The sequence below is a fragment of the Rhinopithecus bieti genome, unplaced genomic scaffold (assembly GCF_001698545.2).
Source record: "Rhinopithecus bieti isolate Rb0 unplaced genomic scaffold, ASM169854v2 scaffold_38728, whole genome shotgun sequence".
Lineage (NCBI taxonomy): Eukaryota > Metazoa > Chordata > Mammalia > Primates > Cercopithecidae > Rhinopithecus > Rhinopithecus bieti.
This window is the reverse complement of record NW_016815936.1, coordinates 224,979-246,963: the sequence shown is the minus strand read 5'-3', so window position 1 is coordinate 246,963 and position 21,985 is coordinate 224,979. Positions and strand designations below refer to the sequence as shown.

At 49.8% G+C, this 21,985-nt stretch overlaps 1 protein-coding gene and 2 long non-coding RNA genes across 6 annotated transcripts in view; 1 reads left to right on the top strand and 2 right to left on the bottom strand.

Moving 5' to 3' along the window:
- Positions 1–5,253, top strand: part of TRPC7 (transient receptor potential cation channel subfamily C member 7) — a 142,095-nt gene extending 136,842 nt beyond the window's left edge. For all 4 annotated transcript variants that reach the window (XM_017854192.1, XM_017854191.1, XM_017854189.1 and 1 more), the window contains 2 exons: positions 1,885–1,960; positions 4,563–5,253. In XM_017854192.1, the coding sequence (XP_017709681.1) occupies positions 1,885–1,960; positions 4,563–4,732 (246 nt within the window). In that variant the 3' untranslated portion in view covers positions 4,733–5,253. The remainder of the gene's footprint in view (positions 1–1,884; positions 1,961–4,562) is intronic.
- LOC108516616 (uncharacterized) lies at positions 3,448–11,412 on the bottom strand. The gene is made up of 3 exons (XR_001881882.1): positions 11,128–11,412; positions 5,420–5,640; positions 3,448–4,145 (listed from the first exon to the last, which is right to left on the bottom strand). It is a non-coding gene; the product is annotated as an uncharacterized LOC108516616 (long non-coding RNA).
- Positions 11,413–14,130: 2,718 nt separating this feature from the next.
- Positions 14,131–21,985, bottom strand: LOC108516613 (uncharacterized). Its single transcript, XR_001881881.1, has 3 exons — positions 21,902–21,985; positions 14,600–14,686; positions 14,131–14,172 (listed from the first exon to the last, which is right to left on the bottom strand). It is a non-coding gene; the product is annotated as an uncharacterized LOC108516613 (long non-coding RNA).

The following is a 21,985-nucleotide window of genomic DNA, read 5'->3' as shown; positions in this document are numbered from 1 at the left end:
GGGGAAGAGATAATATGCATGCTGAAAGGAGGGAAACCACAGCTGAACTTAAAACTAATTTATGGAATGTGATCATATTTGACAAACAGGTTGTCCATAAAGGCAGGACACTTCCACTGTTTTTTGTTTTGTTTTGTTTTTGAGATGGAGTCTTGCTCTGTTGTCCAGGCTGGATTGCAGTGGCATGATCTCAGCTCACTGCAACCTCTGCCTCCCAGGTTCAAGCAATTCTGCCTGCCTCAGCCTCATGAGTTGCTGGGATTACAGGCACCCACCACCATGCCCAGCTAACTTTTGTATTTTCAGTAGAGACAGGGTTTCACCATGTTGGCCAGGCTGGTCTTGAACTCCTGACCTCAGGTGATCCACCCACCTCGGCCTCCCAAAGTGCTGGGATTACAGGCGTGAGCCACTGCACCTAGCTTGAAAGGGATATGTTTTTATAATCTAGATAACTTACTTTATTGACTAGACTATATCCATGAGAAATTCAGTGCTACAGTTTAACCACTAGTAGGATAAGACCCAGGCTTCTCTGAGAAGGATCAGCAGGAAGCAGCAACGGTCAACTCTTTAGCCTGAAATTAGATCACGACTCAAACCACAGAGCCAGTTGGCCCATGAGCCCAAGGGCTGAGGAGGGGCAACGCTGGCCTGAATGAGCTAAACCCAGTGTTATCCTAGAGAGTCTTCTGGGTTCAAGTGAAGTCTTGGAATCACAGGCCAGGAAGCATCTCTGTGGCAAGCTCTTCACGGTTAAAGGGATGGAAAGAACCATAATTGATGATAACGAGTAAATCCTCCAGCTCTTTGCATCCAGTTCACTTACTTTTTATTTGCAAGATGCTTTTCCACAGCCTATGTAGCAAAGCTAGGAACAGAATCAGGTCCCTACAGGTCTCTTCAAACTGGAAAATGCTGCCTCTGTCCTCTTGATCTGCAGGTGTGAGCAGGTGAGAAGGCCACAGGAAGGGAGGACCAAGGAGCAGGGAAATCCCTTCCTCTCTTCCACACTGCTCATCTCTTGGAAGATTCAGAAGTCTCGGCTGCCCGAGTATTTTTAAATCCTGTGATTTCGCAGGAACCCTGGACCAACTAGCTGACAAAATCCAAAGTTCACCTCCTGCAGTCTTTCCTACACTTGGCTCTATTCTTGGTGTGTCTTAAGTGTTTATTCATGCCTCGCCTGCTTAACGAATTCAGTATTTGCATAATGAACGGAACTTGAGGGCCAAATCCTTCTCCAGTGTGACTCCGGCAGCACAGTGTCAGGCCTGTGGGAAGTGGTATCTCTGTAAAACCCCAGAGGCCCAGCTGTGTCTGCTTCTGCTTCTGGTAGGAATTTTCCAAGGTACAGTGGACTTATCCTCCAAGCCTGGTCCTAACTTCTGTACCCAGCGGATCTCCTCTCATGAAGCACACACTGCTCACTGTGACCTCCGAGGGAGGCAGCTCCACCCAGGCAGGCCTGCTAAGTCTTCCCCAGCCCTCCATCCTTGAAACAGAACTGAGGTCCAGGAAAGATGATATGACTGAGTAGGGCAGAGCCAGGCCAAGGCCCCTGGAGCAGAGACATGGATCCAGGATTTCCGCCAGTCCCCACTCCACCCTTTCTCTCTGGCTCTCCCTTTCTGCTTGGCTGTTTCCTGCCACTGAGAAGTATCCCAGGTTCAGGTGGATATTGTGTCCTGTAGGGGAGGCTAAACAGAGACTGACCAGGTACCCACACTGTGCAGGGTACCCCTCCAGAGTGAGGCGCCAGGCATGGGAGGGTCGCCGTGGTTGCTGAGGCTCTTCAAGGGAGGGAGGGGTCCTGCTACACCATGCAGGCTGCCTCTGCAGTAGGCCCGCCCTGTCTGATCCCTTCCTTGCTTGGCATTTCAGAAAATCATGAAACGGCTCATAAAAAGATATGTCCTGAAAGCCCAGGTGGACAGAGAAAATGACGAAGTCAATGAAGGTAAGTGACTGGATTTCCACCCGCGTGGTGATTTAAAACAACACAGGTTCTGCAGGTCTCACCGGCCTACGGCCACGGTGTTATCAGGGCACTGTGCTCCTTTCCGGAGGCTCCAGGGAGGCTCGGTCTCCTTGCTCATTCAGTTGTCAGCAGAGTGCATTTCCACGGGGCTGCAGGCCTGTCCCCATTTCCTTGTTGGCCTGAGCTCCAACTGGGCTGCCCTGAGCTCCAGCACTTGGTTTGTGCATACAGCCCCACCACCTCAGAGCTGGCAGCAGGCATCAGGCACTCTCACACTTCATTTGCCCTGCCTCATCTTCCGTTGTCCCATCTCTGACCCCACTCCTCTACCTTCCTCCTCCACCTTTTTTTTTCTTTGAGATGGAGTCTTGCTCTGTCGCCCAGGCTGAAGTGCAATGGCACAATCTCTGCTCACTGCAACCTCCACCTCCCGGGTTCAAGCGATTCTCCTGACTCAGCCTCCTGATTAGCTGGGATCACAGGTGCGTGCCACCACGCCCAGCTAATTTTTGTATTTTTTTTTTTTTTTTTTTAGTAGAGATGGGATTTTACCACGTTGGTCAGACTGGTCTCAAACTCTTGACCTTGTGATCCGCCTGCCTCGGCCTCCCAAAGTATTGGGATTACAGGCGTGAGCTACTGAGCCCCGGCCCCTCCTCCACTTTTAAGGACTCATGTGATTGAATTGGTTCCACCAAGATAATCCAGAATAATCTCCTTCTGTTAAGGGCAGTTGATCAGCAACCTGAATTCTATTTGCCACCTCAGTTCCCCTTTGAGGGGGAACATGACTACCCACAGGCAGAACACCAAGGATCAGGACAGGGACATCTTGGGAGTGGGGGACATTCCTCTGCCTCCCACAGCAGTGGTGGCCTTGAGCCAACCTTATGCCTCTTGAGTGCAGGATGGTTCAGAATTCCAATGTTGTACTTCATTCCGTGGTGCACATCCACTGAGAAGATGCACACTGCCTTTAGGGTCTGCCACCACTTGCTTCTAACTGGCCCTGTCTAGTCTCAGTTAGAGGTTCTCAGCATCTAACTGCCAGCCGTGTTTCTCATAGTGTTCCCCACCTCAGAACTAGCTGTTAAAACTACAGACCCCAGACCCCACCCAGACCTAATGAATCAGCATCTCTGGAGTGGAGCCTGGGATCTGCTTTTGGAAAACTGCACCAGGGGTCTCTGATGCACAATGAGGCTTACCAACCATCTTATTTTCACTGTTTGGGTTGTTTTCCAGTCAATTTTAAGCAGTTACTCTTAGATGAAAAGCAAATTACTTTATACCAGGTAATTAATGAGATACCTATGATAAATATTTGCTACCTAGAAACAGCCTCATCCATGATTGAAGTTTCTGTTCTCACTTGGGCCACAGGGAACTACAGAAAGAGCCTGGTCATTGGGTGACCCTCTGCTTCATCCTGGGGCACCCAGCATGCAGCTCGAAGTCAGCCATGACTGAACTGCCCCTGAGCTGACATGGTTTAGGGGTTGACAGCAGTCCACCTACCTACTCGTAGGTCTCAAACAAACAATGGCCAAGTGTCATGCCAGCCAGCCTCAAGCAGTATGTAACTGATTCATGTGAACATCACTGATCATAAAAGGTGGAGGTACTCAGGTGTCATGCCATCTAACTTACACCATGAAACGGGGGCTCAGTGAAGCACCTGATAAAAATAGAGAGTGTATCCATTTGTCAAAATGGTTCAAACTGTACCTTTAAGATCTCTACCTTTTATGTATGTAGACCATACCTGAAAAATAGATGAGTAATGTTTCCACAGACAGTGGACTCCCACACGAGCCAAGTGCAGTATCTACAGTATTAGGAAAGATCCTTTTGACACCTGTTTGTGGTTAATAGAAGATTCCCACAGCCTAGACCCATTGGACTTCTAACCACAAGGTTTGCTGTGGAAATAAAAGTGAAAGTCCCTGCTAGGTGGTCCCTCATTATGGAAGGAGGAGGCGGCGGGCATTGTCGCAGCTCCTGTCAGCGAGATGGTGCTGCTGCTTGTGTGGGCTGAGTGGACCCTGCTCACGTGGCCAGCTCACTCCCAGGAGGCTGGTCAGCTCCATGGCCACCATGGCTGCATCTTCTGTGCCAAGCCATTCTCTCCAGGGTCCTGGGAGTTTCTCTTCTCTACAAATAACTATGACAGAACAAAACATAGCATCATCAAAATCAATGCTCCAGTTAATGGGGTTGTTGTCCAGAGTCTTGAAATCTGCCTTTAATGACTCCAAAACAAACTTTCTAACAAGTATTTTATGAAACAGGTGCTAGACACATTCACAGCCCTGATCTTGACTCCTCCTTCAAATCCCTAAGGGAAAGGTTTTCCTGGAACGGGAGGAGAAGGGCTTTCTATGGATCGATGAGTCCTTCAGTGGTGGAGGAGTTGGGTGGTTCTGGGTTCAAATAGAGCCCCCCTTGCCTCACCTTCAACCCTGGTGGGCTGGCCTGGGACCTGACATTCCGCTGGAAGGATGCACATGCCCACATCCACATGGGACAAGCCCCCAGCTTCCACCTGCCAGACTCAGCAAAATCTCCTCTGTCCTTGCAGGCGAGCTGAAGGAAATCAAGCAAGACATCTCCAGCCTGCGCTACGAGCTTCTTGAGGAAAAGTCTCAAGCTACCGGTGAGCTGGCAGACCTGATTCAACAACTCAGCGAGAAGTTTGGAAAGAACTTAAACAAAGACCACCTGAGGGTGAACAAGGGCAAAGACATTTAGCAGCCCACATCGGCATCTGTGACTTCTACCAGCATTCCAAGGCCAGGGTGGATGCTCTGGCCCCCGTCCCTGGTGGGGAGGGGTCCCCGGCCCACTCCTCTAGGACATGAAGGGGATCTCCTGGCTCAGTCTCTTGCAGCATGACTGACATCTCCAGCCCGCTGGCTTGCCTAGACCCAGAACTGCTGTGAATCTAGGCGGTTGGGTAAGAAAAGCTATCACGGGAGGAGGGGAGGAACAGTTCCCTGACGAGTGTGAGACCTTTGGTCCAGCCACAGTGAAACCCATTCCTGTGGCCAGAGCAGGAAAAGGCCATCTTGGGTGCACACCTGTGCCCTCCTACTGCAGGTGGGACTGCAGCTCTGGCTGTGTCCTGGGAAGACAAACACCTCAACCCACAAACTCCTTCTCACTCACTCCCCGCCACTCCCCAACACATCTAAACAGAACCGGGAGGTGACCTGTGATCTATTCTTAAGTGCCAGATGAGAACACAGCCTAATAGCAAAATAGTTCTATTTGTTTATAAAAAAAAAAAAAAAAAAGAGTTTAAAATCCTAAATCAAAACTGTACTGTAGGTAGCACTGTTTAGAAAACAACAACAAAATCCAAATGATGTATTTTACCTTTATTAAGATTATCTTGTATTTACTATTTTTACCTAAAATGGAAAGAAATAAAATTACCTCATAATAACTTCTGTGTATACGCTGTCGGGGCCGCCCCACTCGCAGGCCCAGTCTGGAAGTGGCCTTGGGAACCTGTGGCCCAGGGACACTCTGGGAAGATAATGGGCTGGTGCGATGAGGGTTGAGTGGGCGACGGCACCACCCTCCCGAGAGTCATGCAGCCAGGACCCCTAGGAGCTCCAGCCTCCACCTCCAAGCGCCTCCTCCTGTGCCGAGACCTAAGGTCAGGAAGGAGGTAAAGGAAATGCAGAATAAGTGGAAAGTTTCCTCCCACCCCATTCTAGAACTTTCCTCCATGTGAAAGGAAGGGGAGGGGGCAGGAATGAGGCCTCCAAGTGTCCCCCGACCAAGGAAGAGGCTAAGTGTGAGTAGCGAGAGCAGCCACCAGAGGGCGCTGAGTCCCAAACAATGTCTGTTCGGAGCAGGTGTGCGAAGATGCCATTCATCTTCCAGAAGCTTCCAGAAGAGCCCTCTGGTCCCAAGGAAACACTCCTAGGGCTGACCAGAAGTATTCAGTGCTTGCTGTGTACCAGGCACTGTGCTCAGGGTTTTGCACACATCAGTCCACCAGATCCTCACAGCAACCCTGTGAGGAGGGTGATGGTTACAAATTCACATGCCTTGCAGACATCCTAGAGGGGGAGAAATAAATATATAATAGTTATATATATATTCATGTGTGTATGTGTAAATATGTATATGTACGCATATGCAGAAAGAAGGAGCTTGTGTTCCAAGATATACAATACGTCTTTGTCTTCAGGGGCAAACATTTTTTTTACTTAACTCTGATGTAAGAAAACAGACGATCAGATGAGGCGATAAACAGAAGTGAGGTTGGTGCCAGCATTGATGTGAGTGACGAGGGACAATGACAGACTGCATAGCCATGCCCTGCCTAAAGCAGGCTGCAGACACTCAGCTCAGCCCATCTTTGCCATAAAGAATATAAGTCCTGTTTTGTCACATCTTCCCAACTACTGAAAAAAAAGAAAAAGTCAGCATTTCTTGGGCTCCTGGCAGCCAAGTTAGGCAGCAGAAGATGAGACATGGCTCCATACCTGGGCCTTCCCAACCCAATCTGCACCACCACCTAGTATTCAAGCAAGACAGAAACAGGCGTTTGACGGGTGCTGGGCAGAGTGCACATGCAGGGGCGCTTGACAGACATAAACTCTGACCCAGAAGGAGGACCCATAGAGGACCATGGATGGATTTCAAAGAGGCTGCAAGTCCTAAGGTGCCCTTCAGGCTGTGTGCCTGTCTTTGCGATGGTGCATTGTTCTGGAAAGAACACCTGTAGCTTTTCGCAAGCACTCATCTATGCGCCCCCGGCACGCCACAGATGAGGAATGACTTTACTCAGCAGCTACGTACTAAGCCCCTTGCCAAGTGCTGAGGACAGAGCCATATGTGTCCAGTGTGGCTCCCTTTTTAAACCCAGACTCTGAAAAGGGAGGCTTAAGTGCTTTGTAGGAAGAGCAATTGATTCATCCAGGGGACAAATTGCTAATGCTTCTGGAAGACTGCCTTTCAGATCCCTCATTTATCTTTATCAGAATGCTAATAAACACTTCTGAGATGCATTTTCAATTTCTCTATCTGCCTTCAGTCAAAGACAGTTGGCAACCCCATTTTCAAACCATGGGGCACCCTTTTCCTATCAAACCTAAGTCTCAGATCTACTCCTTATAGAGATAAAGGAAAACCAGTCTCACTGATTAATTGAAAACTGGGAAAGAAAACTGGTACCATCCATTAGGGTTTTAATGCCATGTCTAGGAGGTAAAGGTAGTCCAGGAATGAATTTGTGGCTGCCAGATGGCTATGGGGAAGGGCAGAAGAGGGCCCTTTTTTGATGCAGAGCTGTTGGAGAGGCCTGGAACTGATGGCTGGCAGAGATCAGCAGCCTGGAGCAGGGAAAAGAGCTCAGTCATCTTCCAGGCACTACCAGTCTCCCTCACTTGCCCCATCTCTTGGGCCCATGCTGAATTAGCCAGGTAGGGGAAGCAGTGCTTGAAGAAGCCAAACAGGAGGGTGAGGAATGGAACCTGAGAGAGGCCCAGGGGCAGATGGGGAGAAAAAAGGGCCCAGGTCCTCCCTGGAAAGTTCACTATCACTCCCCAAGATATGCACGCTCCCAGAGGCACCCATCTGTCCCCTGCAGCTCTGCACACTTGCCATCATTCTGTCTACAACTTTAATGTATACGTTCAGTGTCTGTCTCCACTGCTCCAGGGAAGCTCCATGAGGAGGTCAGATCTGTTCCATTCCCCACTGAGTACCAGCACAAGGACAAAGAGTAACCACTCTTGCTGAATTACTTGTAAATTACTACAGTGCCCTTCTGGTCTCCAGTTTTATGAAGTTCCTTCAGACAGCATCATTGGGCCCTGAGAAACTCGGTGAGTTTGCAGAAACATAAGCCATCCTCGGCTGTAGCTCAAGCCATTTCCTGTCTAGTTACAGCTTGGAAGGAGGCCCAGCTCCTTGTCCTAACATGGCACACTCTGATGCGGGAGTGGCAGCCCCTGTCCAGGCTTCCCGGGTAACCAGTGGTTAAGCAGTAAGTTCTCCAGTGACTTGTCACCTTCCTATGGCTACTAATAGGACTCCACAAATCATAGTGACACATCCTATGCAGAAGTCCCCAATTAGTCCTCTGAGCTATTCCTAAAAGACCATGCTCTGCGCCACTGCACTCCAGCCTGGGCGACAGAGTGAGACTCCGCCTCAAAAAAAAAAAAAAAAAAAAAGACCATGCTCACACACTTGAGAAAGCGCAGTGGCCGCCTCTGCCCATCAAAGCCTATCTCCTTCCCTCCGAGCAAGGCCCAAAGACAGAACATTGGCCCACACAAGCCAGGCAGGGGGAGATTTCCCAAGGCAGGAAAGCTCTGACTAGACACCTTCATGGGGAGGCTGAGACACCCTACCCTGCTCAGGAGCATGCAGCATCTGGTTACAAATAAGCAGCCTTGAGCCCATCACTTCTCAAAGTGCCCATGACTGCGTCTGTAAAGTGCAGAGTCTGAGAGCCCCAGAGGCTGACAGGCCGGAGGAGCTTCATTTGCGGAGGCAGGCAGGCATGCCTCCATGCTATGCTTATCCCAGCTCTTCCCTGCATCCCATGAAGGGTGGGAGTACTAGAGGGAAGGAGCTCCAGGAAAGACACATAGATGTCAATCAACTTAATGATGATTTACACAGGAGTGAAGCCACTTCCCGCCGTGGTCTCCCAGGCACAGCCAGCAGGAGCTTGGCTAATGCTACCTCATCCTGGTCCTGGGAGCGGGGCCCACGTGGGCTGGATGGCATTGCGGAATGGCAGGTCCAGACGCTCACTTTGGCCCAGTATTTCACCATTGTTTCCCCAGTGCCGTCAAGCAGCTAGGACAACCCATGCCTTTTGCTTCAGGGAAGGAACGACACAGAAAGCAGGAAAAAATAAAGGTGTGCTCATTTCCCAGACCTGAGGCTTTTAAAAAGGGAGAGGTCAGATGAGGGGAGAATCAAAATTTGAAAGAAAGGATAGCTGAGGAGCATGGATGCTCCCCTACGCAGGTTGGAGCAGGAGAGGAACGAGGCAAGGTGGTGAGAGCAGAGAGGTCAAGGTGCTGGACAGAGAGGGTCAGACCCCAGACGAAGGGGAGTGCTCCCATGCCTATAGAAACCGGAGCCTGGCTGGGTCTGCCTTCTGCACTGCCTGGCCTCCTCTAGAATGAGCAAGGACCAGCCCCTCGCCTCCTGTCAGCCTCTCCCTGCACCAGGAGGGAGAAAGAGGAAGGAAGAGGCTCTCCAGGGCTGAGGCAGGGTCAAAGTGTCCTCTCCTTACAATAAGTTTTAAAAGTCCTGGTTTCATGTCCTCAGAGTATCTGAGTCAGAAATAACTAGGCAAAATACAGCCCACTGTGCCTTGACATGGATGTGGCATAGCTGTGCCACTGACCAAAGAGGCCCGAGTGTCCCCTGGAGGCTGACATTCGGAGGCTACTGCCAGGCACTGACCCCACACCCCGCCCAGCAGACAGGCAGTATGCTGGGGAAAGAGAAGACAAAAGAAGACAATTAAATATGCCAAAGAAAAATTTAACAAGACACTTTGAGGTGTCTGAGGGCAGGTCCAGACACTGGTAGGATAGACAACATTTTTAACTTTGCCACTTCCACCCCCACCACCCCAGTGATGGTGAATATCCAGGGATAAGGCAGAGAGATGGCCAGCACAGAAGCCAGAGAGGTGGGGCTGGGCTATGGAGCATGTAGGCTTGGTGCTGGCTGTGACCCCCTCTTTGGCTGGTAACAGATCTCACTGTACCCTAGACACTATCTAGCACCTAACCCCAGGACAGCCAACCAGAGCGCCCACCTCCTCCAAAATCAACAGCAGACCCAAACAGAGGTGATCTTAGTCTTTCCTTGGTTTTATATATAAGTAGCCATGGCAAAGAAAAGTCCTTCTTCAGCAGGGTTGATGAACAGGAGAATGTGAATTTGGGACACCAGTGGACAACCTTCTACCACATGGAGAGGGACTGTCTGCAAATGAAGTCAGAGATAAGAAACAGAAACAGGGGAGAAGAGGAAATGGGGGAGGGGGATAGAAGAGAAAAGGAGGGAAAGAGGGAAGCAGAAGGGGTGCCATTGACCTTCGGTGGGGCCCACCCCGAGGCCCTGCTTCCTGCAGCTGTTCCTTAGGGCTAGTGACCTGTTCCAGAAGTGACCTGTTCTTAGCTTCCCCACCAAATGGATCCCATTTTTGTTTAAGCAAATTTGCTTTGGGTTTCTGTCATTTACATCCTTGGGATCTTGATGAACACAGAAATGGTGTGACGACTTCTCCACCCTTCCCAACCCTGGGGCTGGTTTTGAGCTTCTACAGTTGAAGGAGCGAGGGCCAGAAACTGCCAGGACTATTTTTCTTGAGATGTGGTGTGGTTCTGTTTAATGAGTGAGGGCCAGAAGCTGGTTAAACTGTTTGGGAGAGAAGCTTCGAGGCCATGGGGCAGAAAGGCCTGCTTCGCGGCCCAGGGCATGTGTACACCTCAGGACTAGGGAGAAGAGTCTTTCTGCTCCGCCCAGCCACCAGCTTTGAAAAGACCTTGAAATGGCATGTTGGGCATTTCTGCAGGGACAGTGATCCCAGTGAGACATATCTCAACATCTGTGGAGGCAGCAGGTAGCAGAGAGGTGAAGGGGGAGCAAAGCAGAGAGGGCGACAAGGCAGCCAGCATGGGGGCCACCATTACCACCCTTGTTTGTGGGGTCACCCCTCGGAGACTCCAGAAATAACCAGTACACACTGTGAGCAGGTCCAGCTTCTGGCTGGTGAGGATGCTGCTATAAATGGGAAATATAGAACCTTATTCTGTAGGTAGAGGATGGTGAGGTGGATTATTCAAGTTACATAAATATGACTTGATATTGGTCTTGGGGACTTGTGCTGCTTTCCGTGAGCATAGATCATTGAGAGCAGCATGAGCCCCAGTAGCTGTACAACTGATTCATAGGGTTTCCAGACCATTGATGCCAGCGGGGAGCAGTGACTGCCCCAGACCCGAGCAGGGTCAGTCACTGAGAGAGAGGAAGTGACTTTGGATCATCTCAGTGATAGAACAGAACACAGCCCCAGGGTATCACGCTCAACTCCAATCAATCACAGAATGGGCACTCCAGCAAAATAGAGCTATTGGTGCCTTACTAACCTGCAGAAATCTATTAGCTGCCCCCAGGCCAGTTGAGTCCTGGTGAAAGTGAAGATTCGATCTGAGAGCCGAGGCTGCCTTGTAGACTCATCATTACATAAAGATGCTTGCGGCATTATCACTGTCTGTCACCACCAGCATGAACAGAATGTGTATTCTGTGCTTCAGCAAAGGCCGTCGGGGTGTCTTCTCATGATATTTTTCCTTCAAAGAACACAGATGTTTTTGCTGTGTCCTGGGACTTCCGAGCCTAATGTCCCCAAGCACCAGCTCAGAGGTGAGCTGTTTCCATTGTGCTGAGGCTGCAGGAAGAGGATGGTATGGATCAGTATTCTAGTTACTCTGGACAGATTTTCAATCTTTCTCCCAAAGGGTAAAAACAGCATTTCCTGATTCTTAAAGACCTTCCAGTCTGTACTCCCCCTGCATACATATGACATGGAAGACTCAACCCGAGGTGAAACATAAGGGATACTTTCTGAAACAGGGATCTAAGGGTATGAGACAAGAACACAGATATATGAGGAAACCAAGGGAACTGTCACTTCCCACACAGCCTGTGTGCACCCACCCACGTGGTCACAGCTCAGACACCCGGGTAACTCTAAAGAGACTAAAAGTGTGCCCTAAGCCCACCCACGGGGTGTTTCTGGTCATACTTGGTGCTCCACCACATAGGCAAAGACAAGGAGGGGGATGGAGGTGAGAACGGGGCCTGGGCAGAAGTGCCTAGGCACACAGACACAAGAAAAGAAGAGGAGTGGGGTAGAGGGGCCCCATGCTTGCTCCCACATGGGTCCACTTTGTGGCAAAGACTTAGAGGCAACCCAAAGAGATGTGAAGGAGATGTTGGTGTCTTCATCGTCAGGGATGTGCAGGGCCTCCCACAGGCCTCACAGAGGCCACCATCAGAAACCCATGTGCAAGAGGCAGCAACTGCATGAAGCCACTCTACTCCCAAGGAAAAATCAGACAAACTGCCCTCCTGCCAGGCCTTGGAGCCTCCTCTTCCCGATCTGAGATCGCCCAGGGGCATAGACCACCACTGGCACAGAGCAGAGGAGTCTGGGTCTGTGTAACCTCCCCCAGGTCACAGCACAGGCCACCACGCACAGGAAACAGCAGGGCCAGTAGCACTGGGTCCCAGTAGAGATACATAGTACTGGGCAGATGGTCAATTTCCCAAATAGACACAAATGCCTGGTATGGCTGCTGTTCTGTTCTGTAAAGTGTTTGGGTGACTTCCCAAGAAAGAAAGGAAAATATGGTTATGGTGAACTATACCATCATGGCCCCAGTGAAACATGCTTCCCAGTACTCAGGCCCTTGTGTATTCCCCTCCCCCATTGATGCTAGGCTTGGTCATGGGACTTGTTTTAACCAATGGAGCATTAGCAAGTATAGCACAAGCAGTGGTTTGATAAGCCCACGCCCAGGGTGGTTTGTCTTACAAGCCAGCCCTTGTAAAGGATCTCAGCTAGGATGCTGAATGTTGAGAGGCTGTGTAGAGAGAAACTCTGGAGGCTGAGAGGCCTCTTGTATTTCCAGCCTCGTCAAGCTCCCAGCTAAGTGCAGCTGCATAAGCGATTCAGCTATGTGGAGCAGAAGAACCTCCCAGCTGAGCTTTGTTAGCCACAAAATTGTGAGAAATAATAAAGTGTTGTTGCTTTAGACCACAAAGTTTTGAGGTGGTATGTTACCCATTAATAGCTAAAACAAAGGGGCTGAGGAAGGATCCAGGAACCTTTCACACCATTTTTAGCCTATCTGCAGGAGAGTAATCAATCCCACCCATTCATCCCAAAAGAATGATTTACTTCTGAATCATAAGGCCTGGTGCCTCAAACAACAGCAGCCTATGAATGCAAATCAGCAGTTATTTAAGAAGCCACAGTCAGGGTTTCCAACCTCCCCAGGTTGGCTTTGCTCCACTTAAAAAGAAACCCTGTGTCTGGACACTGATGGAAACCCCCCAACACCCCCCAAAAGTAGTTCTGGCCATCCAGCAGAAGGATGCATATTTTGTTGAACAAGTTAAATACAGCCAGTCAACTCAGTCATCACCTCAGTTAATGTATTGTAATGTGTGAAGGGCTGGAAGGATCCAATGGACTCCAACTCTGAGGGGTTTGCAGTTTCACTGAAGAGAAAAGAGACAAGCCTGGGAACAGGTAAGCAGATTTGTGAGATTTTAACAAGAGTGGTGGGCAGTACAGAGGAGATATCACAAGGCAGTTGGTGAATCGTTGCCTGATGGACAATAACATCCCTTTTGATTTCTAATCTTACAGCTGTATGATGAGCACTTTCACATCCCTTATTTCATTGATTTAAAACAACAGCCCAGTGATGTGGGTAGGGCAGGATTCAAGATCCCCTTTTCCTAGAAAGAGCTTAAGTAGAGCATGAACTGGAAGTTCAATTCCTGGGGTCCTGGGCCCATAAACTGGACTGAGCATAGAATGAGTGGCAACGAACAGAACTGAGTGGGAGGAATGCACTTAGGCTAGGCAGCAAGTGTAGAGGCACTGTCCCTACCAGGCAGCCTGGGCAGGAGGGACATTCCTTGTGGGGTATTTCTCCACACAGTCCTGGGACCTCCTCCCTCAGAATCCCTTGACACAGACTGATAACGTAGATTCAACAGCTGAGGGTTGGGGCCTAGGAGTCTCTATTTTAAGAGGTCCCCAGGCAACACTGATGATCAACTCTATTTGAACACCTGCCACAGAGTTCCCCTTGCCAGATGGCATGGTTATCAGGTCACCTGACTGGTGGGCACTAGAGATGGGACTGGCCCCCAGGCTGGGTCAGTGCTCTAGCTAGTTCTCTGATCTTCCCTAAGGTGGGACTGATCCAGTTTTGGAAGGACATGTAAGATTTGGGTCCAGGCACAGTGGCTCATGTCTGTAGTCCTTGTCGTACTTTGGAAGGCTGAGGGGGGAGGATCATTTGAGTCCACGAGGATCACTTGAGTTTGAGGCTGCAGTGAGCTATGATCTCAACTTGGCTCTCCAGCTTGGGTGACAGGGCGAGATCACATCTCTGAAAATAAGTAAGTAAGTAAGAAAGAAAGAATAAATAAATAAATAAATAAATAAATAAATAAATAAATAAATAAGTTGGGCATGCAGAAAGATAAAGGATAAAGCATTGAAGGCACCAAGGAAAAAATAGGGGTGAATAGCTCAATTCCACCCTTTCCTGTGTTGCATCTCCATGACTCAACAGCCTTGTTTTTACGTTAAAAACTAATAGTAATGGGACAGCCAATGCTAACAAGGATTTGGGGGTTATTACCCCCAAACCCCAACTCCAGGGATTGCCCAGTCTCGATTTTGTCTCCTGTTTCTTGGAGGTAAGGAAATGTCATTCTTGAACTGGGGCATGGGCAAGGTCCACTCCCACTCCGTCCCCAGAACTGAGAACTCACCCAATGTCAGATGGCAGAGCACTGAGGGGGACAACCTACCCAGGACAGCAGGCTTCCAGGGTGCACTGCCATTAGAGTACCAGAGTGGGGCGGACAGGGCCTCATCCCACATCATGCCAGCAGGTTCTGTGGACAAAGGTGGCAGGGAGAAAAGTTCCAGCCAGGCTGAACAAGTAGGGAGTGTGTGTGTGTGTGTGTGTGTGTATATGTGTGTGAGACAGACTGTTTATTAATTTATTAATACAGATAATAAGAATAGTATTAATATTAATATAGATATTATATATTCATATTTGTTAACATAGACAATAAACAGAGCCAGAGATAATGAAAGAGGAGATGGGGTGGGGGGTCCACTCCTCTTCCCAACCAAGCCAACGTGGGGTAAGGGCAGAGAAGGAGGAAAAGACACAGGGCAGTGGGGGGGCGATCCCTCACATCTGACACACGGCAGTTGGGGGGCGATCTTTCACATTTGAGATTTATCTTTTATTTCTCTGTGACTGAAACTGAGCCACTTCCGATCTGTATCAGGAGGAAATGTGCTGCTTATGCGTTCATAATTAGACCCAGGTAATTCACTCTGTAATAATCAGCAGGCTTCTCCCACCAGCCCACTAAACCTCCCCCTCCTGCCTGCTTCTATTTCCATCCCTGTCCCCTCCCAGGTGGGGATCCCTTAAAGAGGCGCAGCTGGTTTGTCATCCTTTTCCTTTCTTTCCAAATGGTCCTACTGGAGCCCTCACTGGTGGGCCTTTCCCTTCGTTGTGATTCGGAGTAAGGTTCTGAACCAGGGCTCTAAGGAACCAGAGAAGCCGATTCCAGGAAAGGGCATTAGTTCAGGAGCTTGGACAGTGAGAAAGCCCGAGCCCACTTGCCCTCTGGCTCAGCACAGCCCAGCCGGACCCTCCCACCGCAGGGAGGAGACCATCTCCAGGAAGCCAAAATGACGAGAGGGTTGTCTTCCTCCTGCCTCTCCAGTGGGCGCAGGGAGGATAGAATGTTGTCCTCTGAGATGTTATTGTCACTGTCATTGTGAATCGAGGCCCAGCGCTCCAGGACTCCCAACTGAGCACACCGCCTCCATCGTCTCCAGCCCCCAGCCCACCTCTCAGCCAGTGCCCAGGTCTCTGCAGAGGGTACTGAAGGAAGCCAGATGGATGAGGCCCTTAAGGAATGAGGGCCCAGGAGACAGGGGAGAAAAATTAAATTAAAATGCAAATTACTTTGCTGTTTTGTTTTATACTGTTTCTTTAAAAATATTATTCTCATTACAAAAGTAAACCATGGTCACTAGAGAAATTTCCAAAAACCTCAGCGTTCAGAAAAGAGGAAAATGAAAATCACTCTTAATCCAGCCACCTAGAGATAATTACTAGGAGGTATTTGCTTGTGGTTCTCTTTACATATTTATATAAATCTTAATCCACAAACTCAAGTGGGTAAGAAATGAAAGATTACTAGTCAGTCTCTGTTAGGAGACCCTGTCCCTCATTCCTCAGAGGTGGTAGAAATCTCAGCTCGGTTCTGAGTCCCACACCCACTTTCCTGACCCTGTGATGAATTCCGCAGGCTTAAGTCAGGCGATCATCCCACCCACAGCCCTCTCTGCCTGCGCTGATGTCCACCAAACCTCTGCTGTCTATCTGCTTCCTAAAGGTCAGTCCTGTGGGTCGCTGCTGCACGGATCCTCATTCTCATCAAAAAGACAGCTGCAGAATGCCTGCTTGCCTCTTTCATGCCCTTCTCAGAGCACTGACTCAGAAGCCCTTCTGTCTCCAAATCATTTTAGAGCTGGAGGCAGCTTGCTGTGGCCCCTCAGCACTTCATGTACACTGAGGTGAGCTTGCAGCATGTAGGAGGTGAGCTTGCAGGAATGATCTGAGGGCTTCTGCCTCCTTAGGGCTCTCTAAGAAAGGTATTTACCATCTCCCTCTGCACGCTGATCCCCCAAACTATCTGGTCTTCTGTCATCTCTCTCTAGGCAGAACACTCCTCTACCCCCTCTCAGAGACCTCCTCACATCTAAGGTCTCCTTGTGTCCCCATGAACTCTCTTCTCCTCACCTCCTGCTCTAGCTTGCCCCAAGATGAGGGAGATTCTGTTTTAACTTCAGAAATGGGAAAATTTGCTTTTATGCAGGATTGCCATATAAAGTTGAGCAGTGTGTGCACTGCACAACAGGGAAATTTCACATGCCATGCCCAGGGAAAGGGCACCTTTTTGTAATTTGCCCAAAGGTACCATGTGTGTGAGCCACAGTGCTGCCCTTACTCATCATGTCTTGTTCCAAACTTATACCCGGGCCTAGATTTTGAAACTCAAAAGCTAATAATTTGACTCTTTTGTTAGCCAAGTTCTGCAATGCCCTCCCTTGCCTGAAGCAATTAATATTGAGCAGTCTGGCTGCTGTCTGGCTGCAAGGAAGGACCACAGGTGTCAGGAAATGCAGGGGGATGCCTTGGTTAATACTTGACAATAGCATGCCCAAATGTATATGCCCATTCGCAGCTCCAAATGCTAGGTTCAAATCTTTGGGGTTGGGGGACAAAACTTGAATTTTTAAAAGCATGCCAGGTAATTCCGAAGGGATTAGGGGAGAATTCCCATGAAAAGCAATCAAGACCAGTCCCTGGAGAACTGCTGTCCCCAGCCCTTCAGCTCCCAGTGGGGAGCCGTGGGTGAGGTTGCTTTTCTCACCTGGATGGGTGAATTCAGGGGTTGAGGGGCCAGGCTGGATGGCAGCTTTTCATATCTTAAAATGCCCTAAACAACCTCAAGTATCTTCTTGTTTTCCCTGTTTGGTTCCAGCTGAGATTTTGAGACCATCCACTCACTAGTGAAGCCCAGCACCACTTCTGGGGGAGTGTCATCTTAAAGGCTTTCTCCAAGAAGGGGCAAGATGACTCCAAGCCATCCAGTCCACTTCTCCCAACCACAGGCAGCCCACAAGCAGCCTCCTAGTGGGAGGGGTGGGAGAAGCCCCTTCCCCAGCAGAACTGGGGTACAGAGAACCCCATATGCCTCCTCAAAGGAAGCCTTCAGGATGGAGACAACCTCATGTTTGACCTGGGAGCCTGACAGGAGCATGTTGAATTTCTATTGCCTCAGCATAAAATGGCAATGCTAATGTAGTTTCCAATTTAGGTTTTAAAATGCCACTTTAAAGGACAGCTTCAGTTCTCTCACTTAAAACTTTTAAAAAATAATCACATTTCCTCATGAATCAGGACATGGGCATATTCATCCCTTCCTCCCCATCAAGGACTCACAGAGCATAAGGCATCCTCTTCCACAGACCTTTCGTGATCATTGTGCGCCGCTTCTTTGGACAGGGGGCTTTCTCTGCCCCGACCTCAGATCCACAGTCCCTTCTGCCTGAGGCCACTGAGCAACCAGTGACACTTCTGCCACACCCCGTGAAAGAAGACTTGCTGCCCAGTGACAGAGCGGGAGGGAGGACTGGGAAAGACATGAGAGCTGCTGGGCAGCAGCCAAAGGCAAGGTTTGAAGCAGGGGGTGCTTGATTGTAGGGAGGGACTTATCCAGACAAGAGAATGGAGATCCCTGATAGTTTTATCAAAAAGAAACCAGGTAGTTGGGTTTTCTTTTAGAACTTTGGGAGGAAAAGAAAACATAATTTCACACCCTGAAGAAATATATACCTGAATTTCCTAAACTTGGATTTTCTTCCTCTTTCTAATTAAGGGTAGAAAATCTCCCTACCCTTTCAGTGCATGTGGGGGGCAGGGATGGGCATAAAGAGAGAATGTTGTCCAAAGGATGTCTCTCCTATCCCAGGCTCCCATTAATCTGGGAAGCAACCTCAGGATTTATGCCCAGGAAGACAGGGCCCCTCATAGGAAAGAGCTTTCTCTAGAGGACTGGATTTGTAGGTTTGACCTGGTGTTTGGGGAGGGATGGGGTGAGTAGGAGGGAGTGCCTGTCCTTGCAGGGCCAGGAGTAATCCCCTGAGAGGGAAGTCAGGCTTCTAGCTGCCCACGTAGGTCCCCAGCTCAGGAGGAGAGTCTACAGGCAAAGAGCTCAAGTCTGCACGACCTGCTGCCGGCTCTCCCAGCCCCAGTCCCTCACGGGCTGGCCCAAACTGCTGACTCCTGAGAGTCAGAGAGCTCAAGCCTGCACCTCCTGCTGCCCGCTCTCCCAGCCCCAGCCCGCCACAGGCTGACCCAGACCGCTGACTCCTGAGGATGCAGAGAGAAGGCAGGTTCCCAGTCCTAGAGCTTATTGCTGACTAAGACCAGTCTTTCTAGTTGGTCCTGCCCTCAGCCATGGGTGGGGGTTACAAGACAATGAGGCCATTCCCTGGCCTCCCAACCAGCCTGCTCCTGAACCCTAGGAAGGTAGAGCCCGATGGCCCTTCCCAGTCCTTCCTTTGTGGCCAAAAGCCAATCTGGATAGTTTTGTTGTGTTTTGTTTCATATTTTGAATCCTTTTCAGATTTTTAAAAATTTCAATTCATTTTGATTCCATTTTTCATTCTAAATAAATATTCACTTTAAAACCTAATGATTTGCTCTTGTTCTCAGAGAGGGCCCCTAAGATGTACAAGCTCCAGATTTCAAAAGACCTAGAACCGTCCCTAAGGATGGACGACAGGGTAAGTGAAAGGCAAGAGGCTGCTATAGTCTCAGTGTCCAGCAGTGGGGCTCTGGGCCTGGGCAGTAGCCAGCCCTGTAGAAATATTGATGGCAAGGAGAGGGAGAAGGCCCAGCAGAGACAACAGCCCAGGACACACGTGGGCCTGACGCTGCTGACCACAGACATGAAGCTCTAGCCACAAGGGAGGTCTGTTTGACACCTTGGGCTCTGACTGAAGCCCAGACTCAGAGGCCCAACCCCAAGAATGAGGTTCACTCTTTCACTCTCACCCTGGGAAGACTAAATATGAGGCACACAGTTAAGACCAGCAGTAATCAGGTGGGGACTGCCTGGGTCTCATCCACTAAAGAGAGGGCAGAAAGGAAGGGTTAGTTGGGGCCAAAGGCTGGGAGAGGGGGCTTCCTGGGAGGGTTGAGTCTTGCTGGCACTTCAACCTTGGCACCTGCCCCTTCCTCTAGGACCTGACAGCCTTTTGCAAAGCTCACCAGCCCCAACCTCAGCAGAGGAAAGACGACTCCATGCTTGGCTAGCAAGGGCAACAGTGCCACCAGCTTCATACGTCCCACCTGGCAGGGGGCTCCTAACAGGTGGGGTTTGCTTAGGAATTCCTTACCGCCTGACTGAGATACTTTCAGTTTGAGGCTCTTCTTACCGAGTCCTTTCTTCCCTCTCTCCTCTCACGGGTCAGAGCAGTACTGTGACCTCAATGCTCTCCCTGGTGCCTCTTGTTCATGCCCCTTTTTTTACCCATCACAGCTGTTTCCTCTAATACATCTTCTGCATGTGCTTCTTGGAGGACCTGAGATGACACTGAGCCAGACTAAATTTTTCTTCTTGCCATAATCAGAATAATTAAACAAGATTAAAAGACAGAAACTTTGTCGTTGTGTGATTCATGATGTTTAATACTGCACCCATGCACTACTTAAAGTAATATGGCATCCCACTTGAAGTATTCATGCCAAATTTTGGAAAATGCAATCCTAGACAAAACCAAACATTTTCTGAAGGAGCTCTTTTGCCCTGGCCTCACTACCAAGTCCCAGACCTTTCCATGAAGCAGTCCTGCATCAGTGCCATAGATGAGTTGGCACCTCTGAAGTGACTAAACACACCTGCTCCCTGCCTTGCTACCTGTCTCCATTTATGGGTCTAAGGCACTCCTTCTGGCTTCCAGTCTCTCCATAAGTGTAACCACAAAGGCCAGGCACCCTATCCTGGAAGCCCAGGGACAGGGACCTGAGGATGCTAGCCAGACTACCAGGGGCCCCTGAGCCTGGCAACTGATCCTAAACAACAGTCCTGTTCCCAGTCTTTGACCATATACCGGTCCTATCCCAGCTTTAGTCTCCTTGACAGTCCTTGGCCAGAGTGACGGCTTATTCCTTAGCATGCAGCGACTCCACCCATGACCCCAGCCAATCCCCCTAATTGAGCCCAGGCAGCAGGAGGAATGCAGTTTCACCACCATGCAAACCTCTGCCCTTCCCAGAGAAGGCAAGATGATTGGGTCCAGGGGGTGACAATCAGTCTATCAGTCCCAGGATCCTATAGGCCGTAACTTACTTGGCTTGAGGTTACACTGCTAAAGGGACTCAGAGAGGCAGATGAGGTCACATGTCATTGAGACCATAGAAAAAAATGTTGAGGTGCTAACCAACGAGTGGTGAGACCTGATTCAAAAATAAATGGCATAACATTCACCAGCCTGGTGAATCTCGAAACTGGCTCCATCCCATCATCTGATCTGACCAGAGACTGGCAGGCTGACAGGACCACAGGACAGAATTGGAGACACCCTTTCTGGGATAGGAGACAAAGCCCTTTCGGAGATTTCTCCTTGCAGAATCCTTTCTCCCTCACACCCATCCTCTCTCCCGTTACCCCACTCCACTAACCAAACTGCAGCCACTTTGAAAGCCCTGGCAAGACCATTCTCCAAGCCTCCTATGGACTATTCTCATTAGGAAAGCTGCTTCATTCCAGAGTCTGGGCTTGCGCTACTTGCTATTTAGTTCTTAAAATGGTTATTGTAGGCCGGGCGTGGTGGCTCACTCCTGTAATCCTAGCACTTATGGAGGCGGAGGCAGGCGGATCACCTGAGGTCAGGAGTTCAAGACCAGCCTGACCAATATGGTGAAACCCCATCTCCACTAAAAATACAAAGAAATTAGCCGGGTGTGGTGGCTGGTGCCTATAATCCCAGCTACTTGGGAGGCTGAGGCAGGAGAATCACTTTGAACCCGGGAGGCGAAGGTTGCAGTGAGCCAAGATCACGCCACTGCACTCCAGCCTGGGCGACACAGTGGGAATCCATCTCCAAAAAAAAAAAAAGATCATTCTAAAATGGAACCTTAAAGTCACCAACCACTATGGTTGCCAAAGTCATCTAAAACAAACAAACAGAAAGTCACTAACAGGGTGATGATTTAAAAAACAGAACAGTTCTGCAAGCAAGGGCTTTCTCAGCACTCACAGAGGGAGCAGCCATTCCATGCTCCGGCAGACTCACACCACACAGGAAACCAAGCCAGCAGCAACCAACCCCAACCCGGCAGACTCACCACACAGGGAAACCACGCCAGCAGCAACCAACTCCAACCCGGCAGACTCACACCACACAGGGAAACCACGCCAGCAGCAACCAACTCCAACCCGGCAGACTCACACCACATAGGGAAACCATGCCAGCAGCAACCAACTCCAACCCGGCAGACTTACACCACACAGGAAACCACGCCAGCAGCAACCAACCCCAACCCGGCAGACTCACACCATACAGGGAAAACCACGCCAGCAGCAACC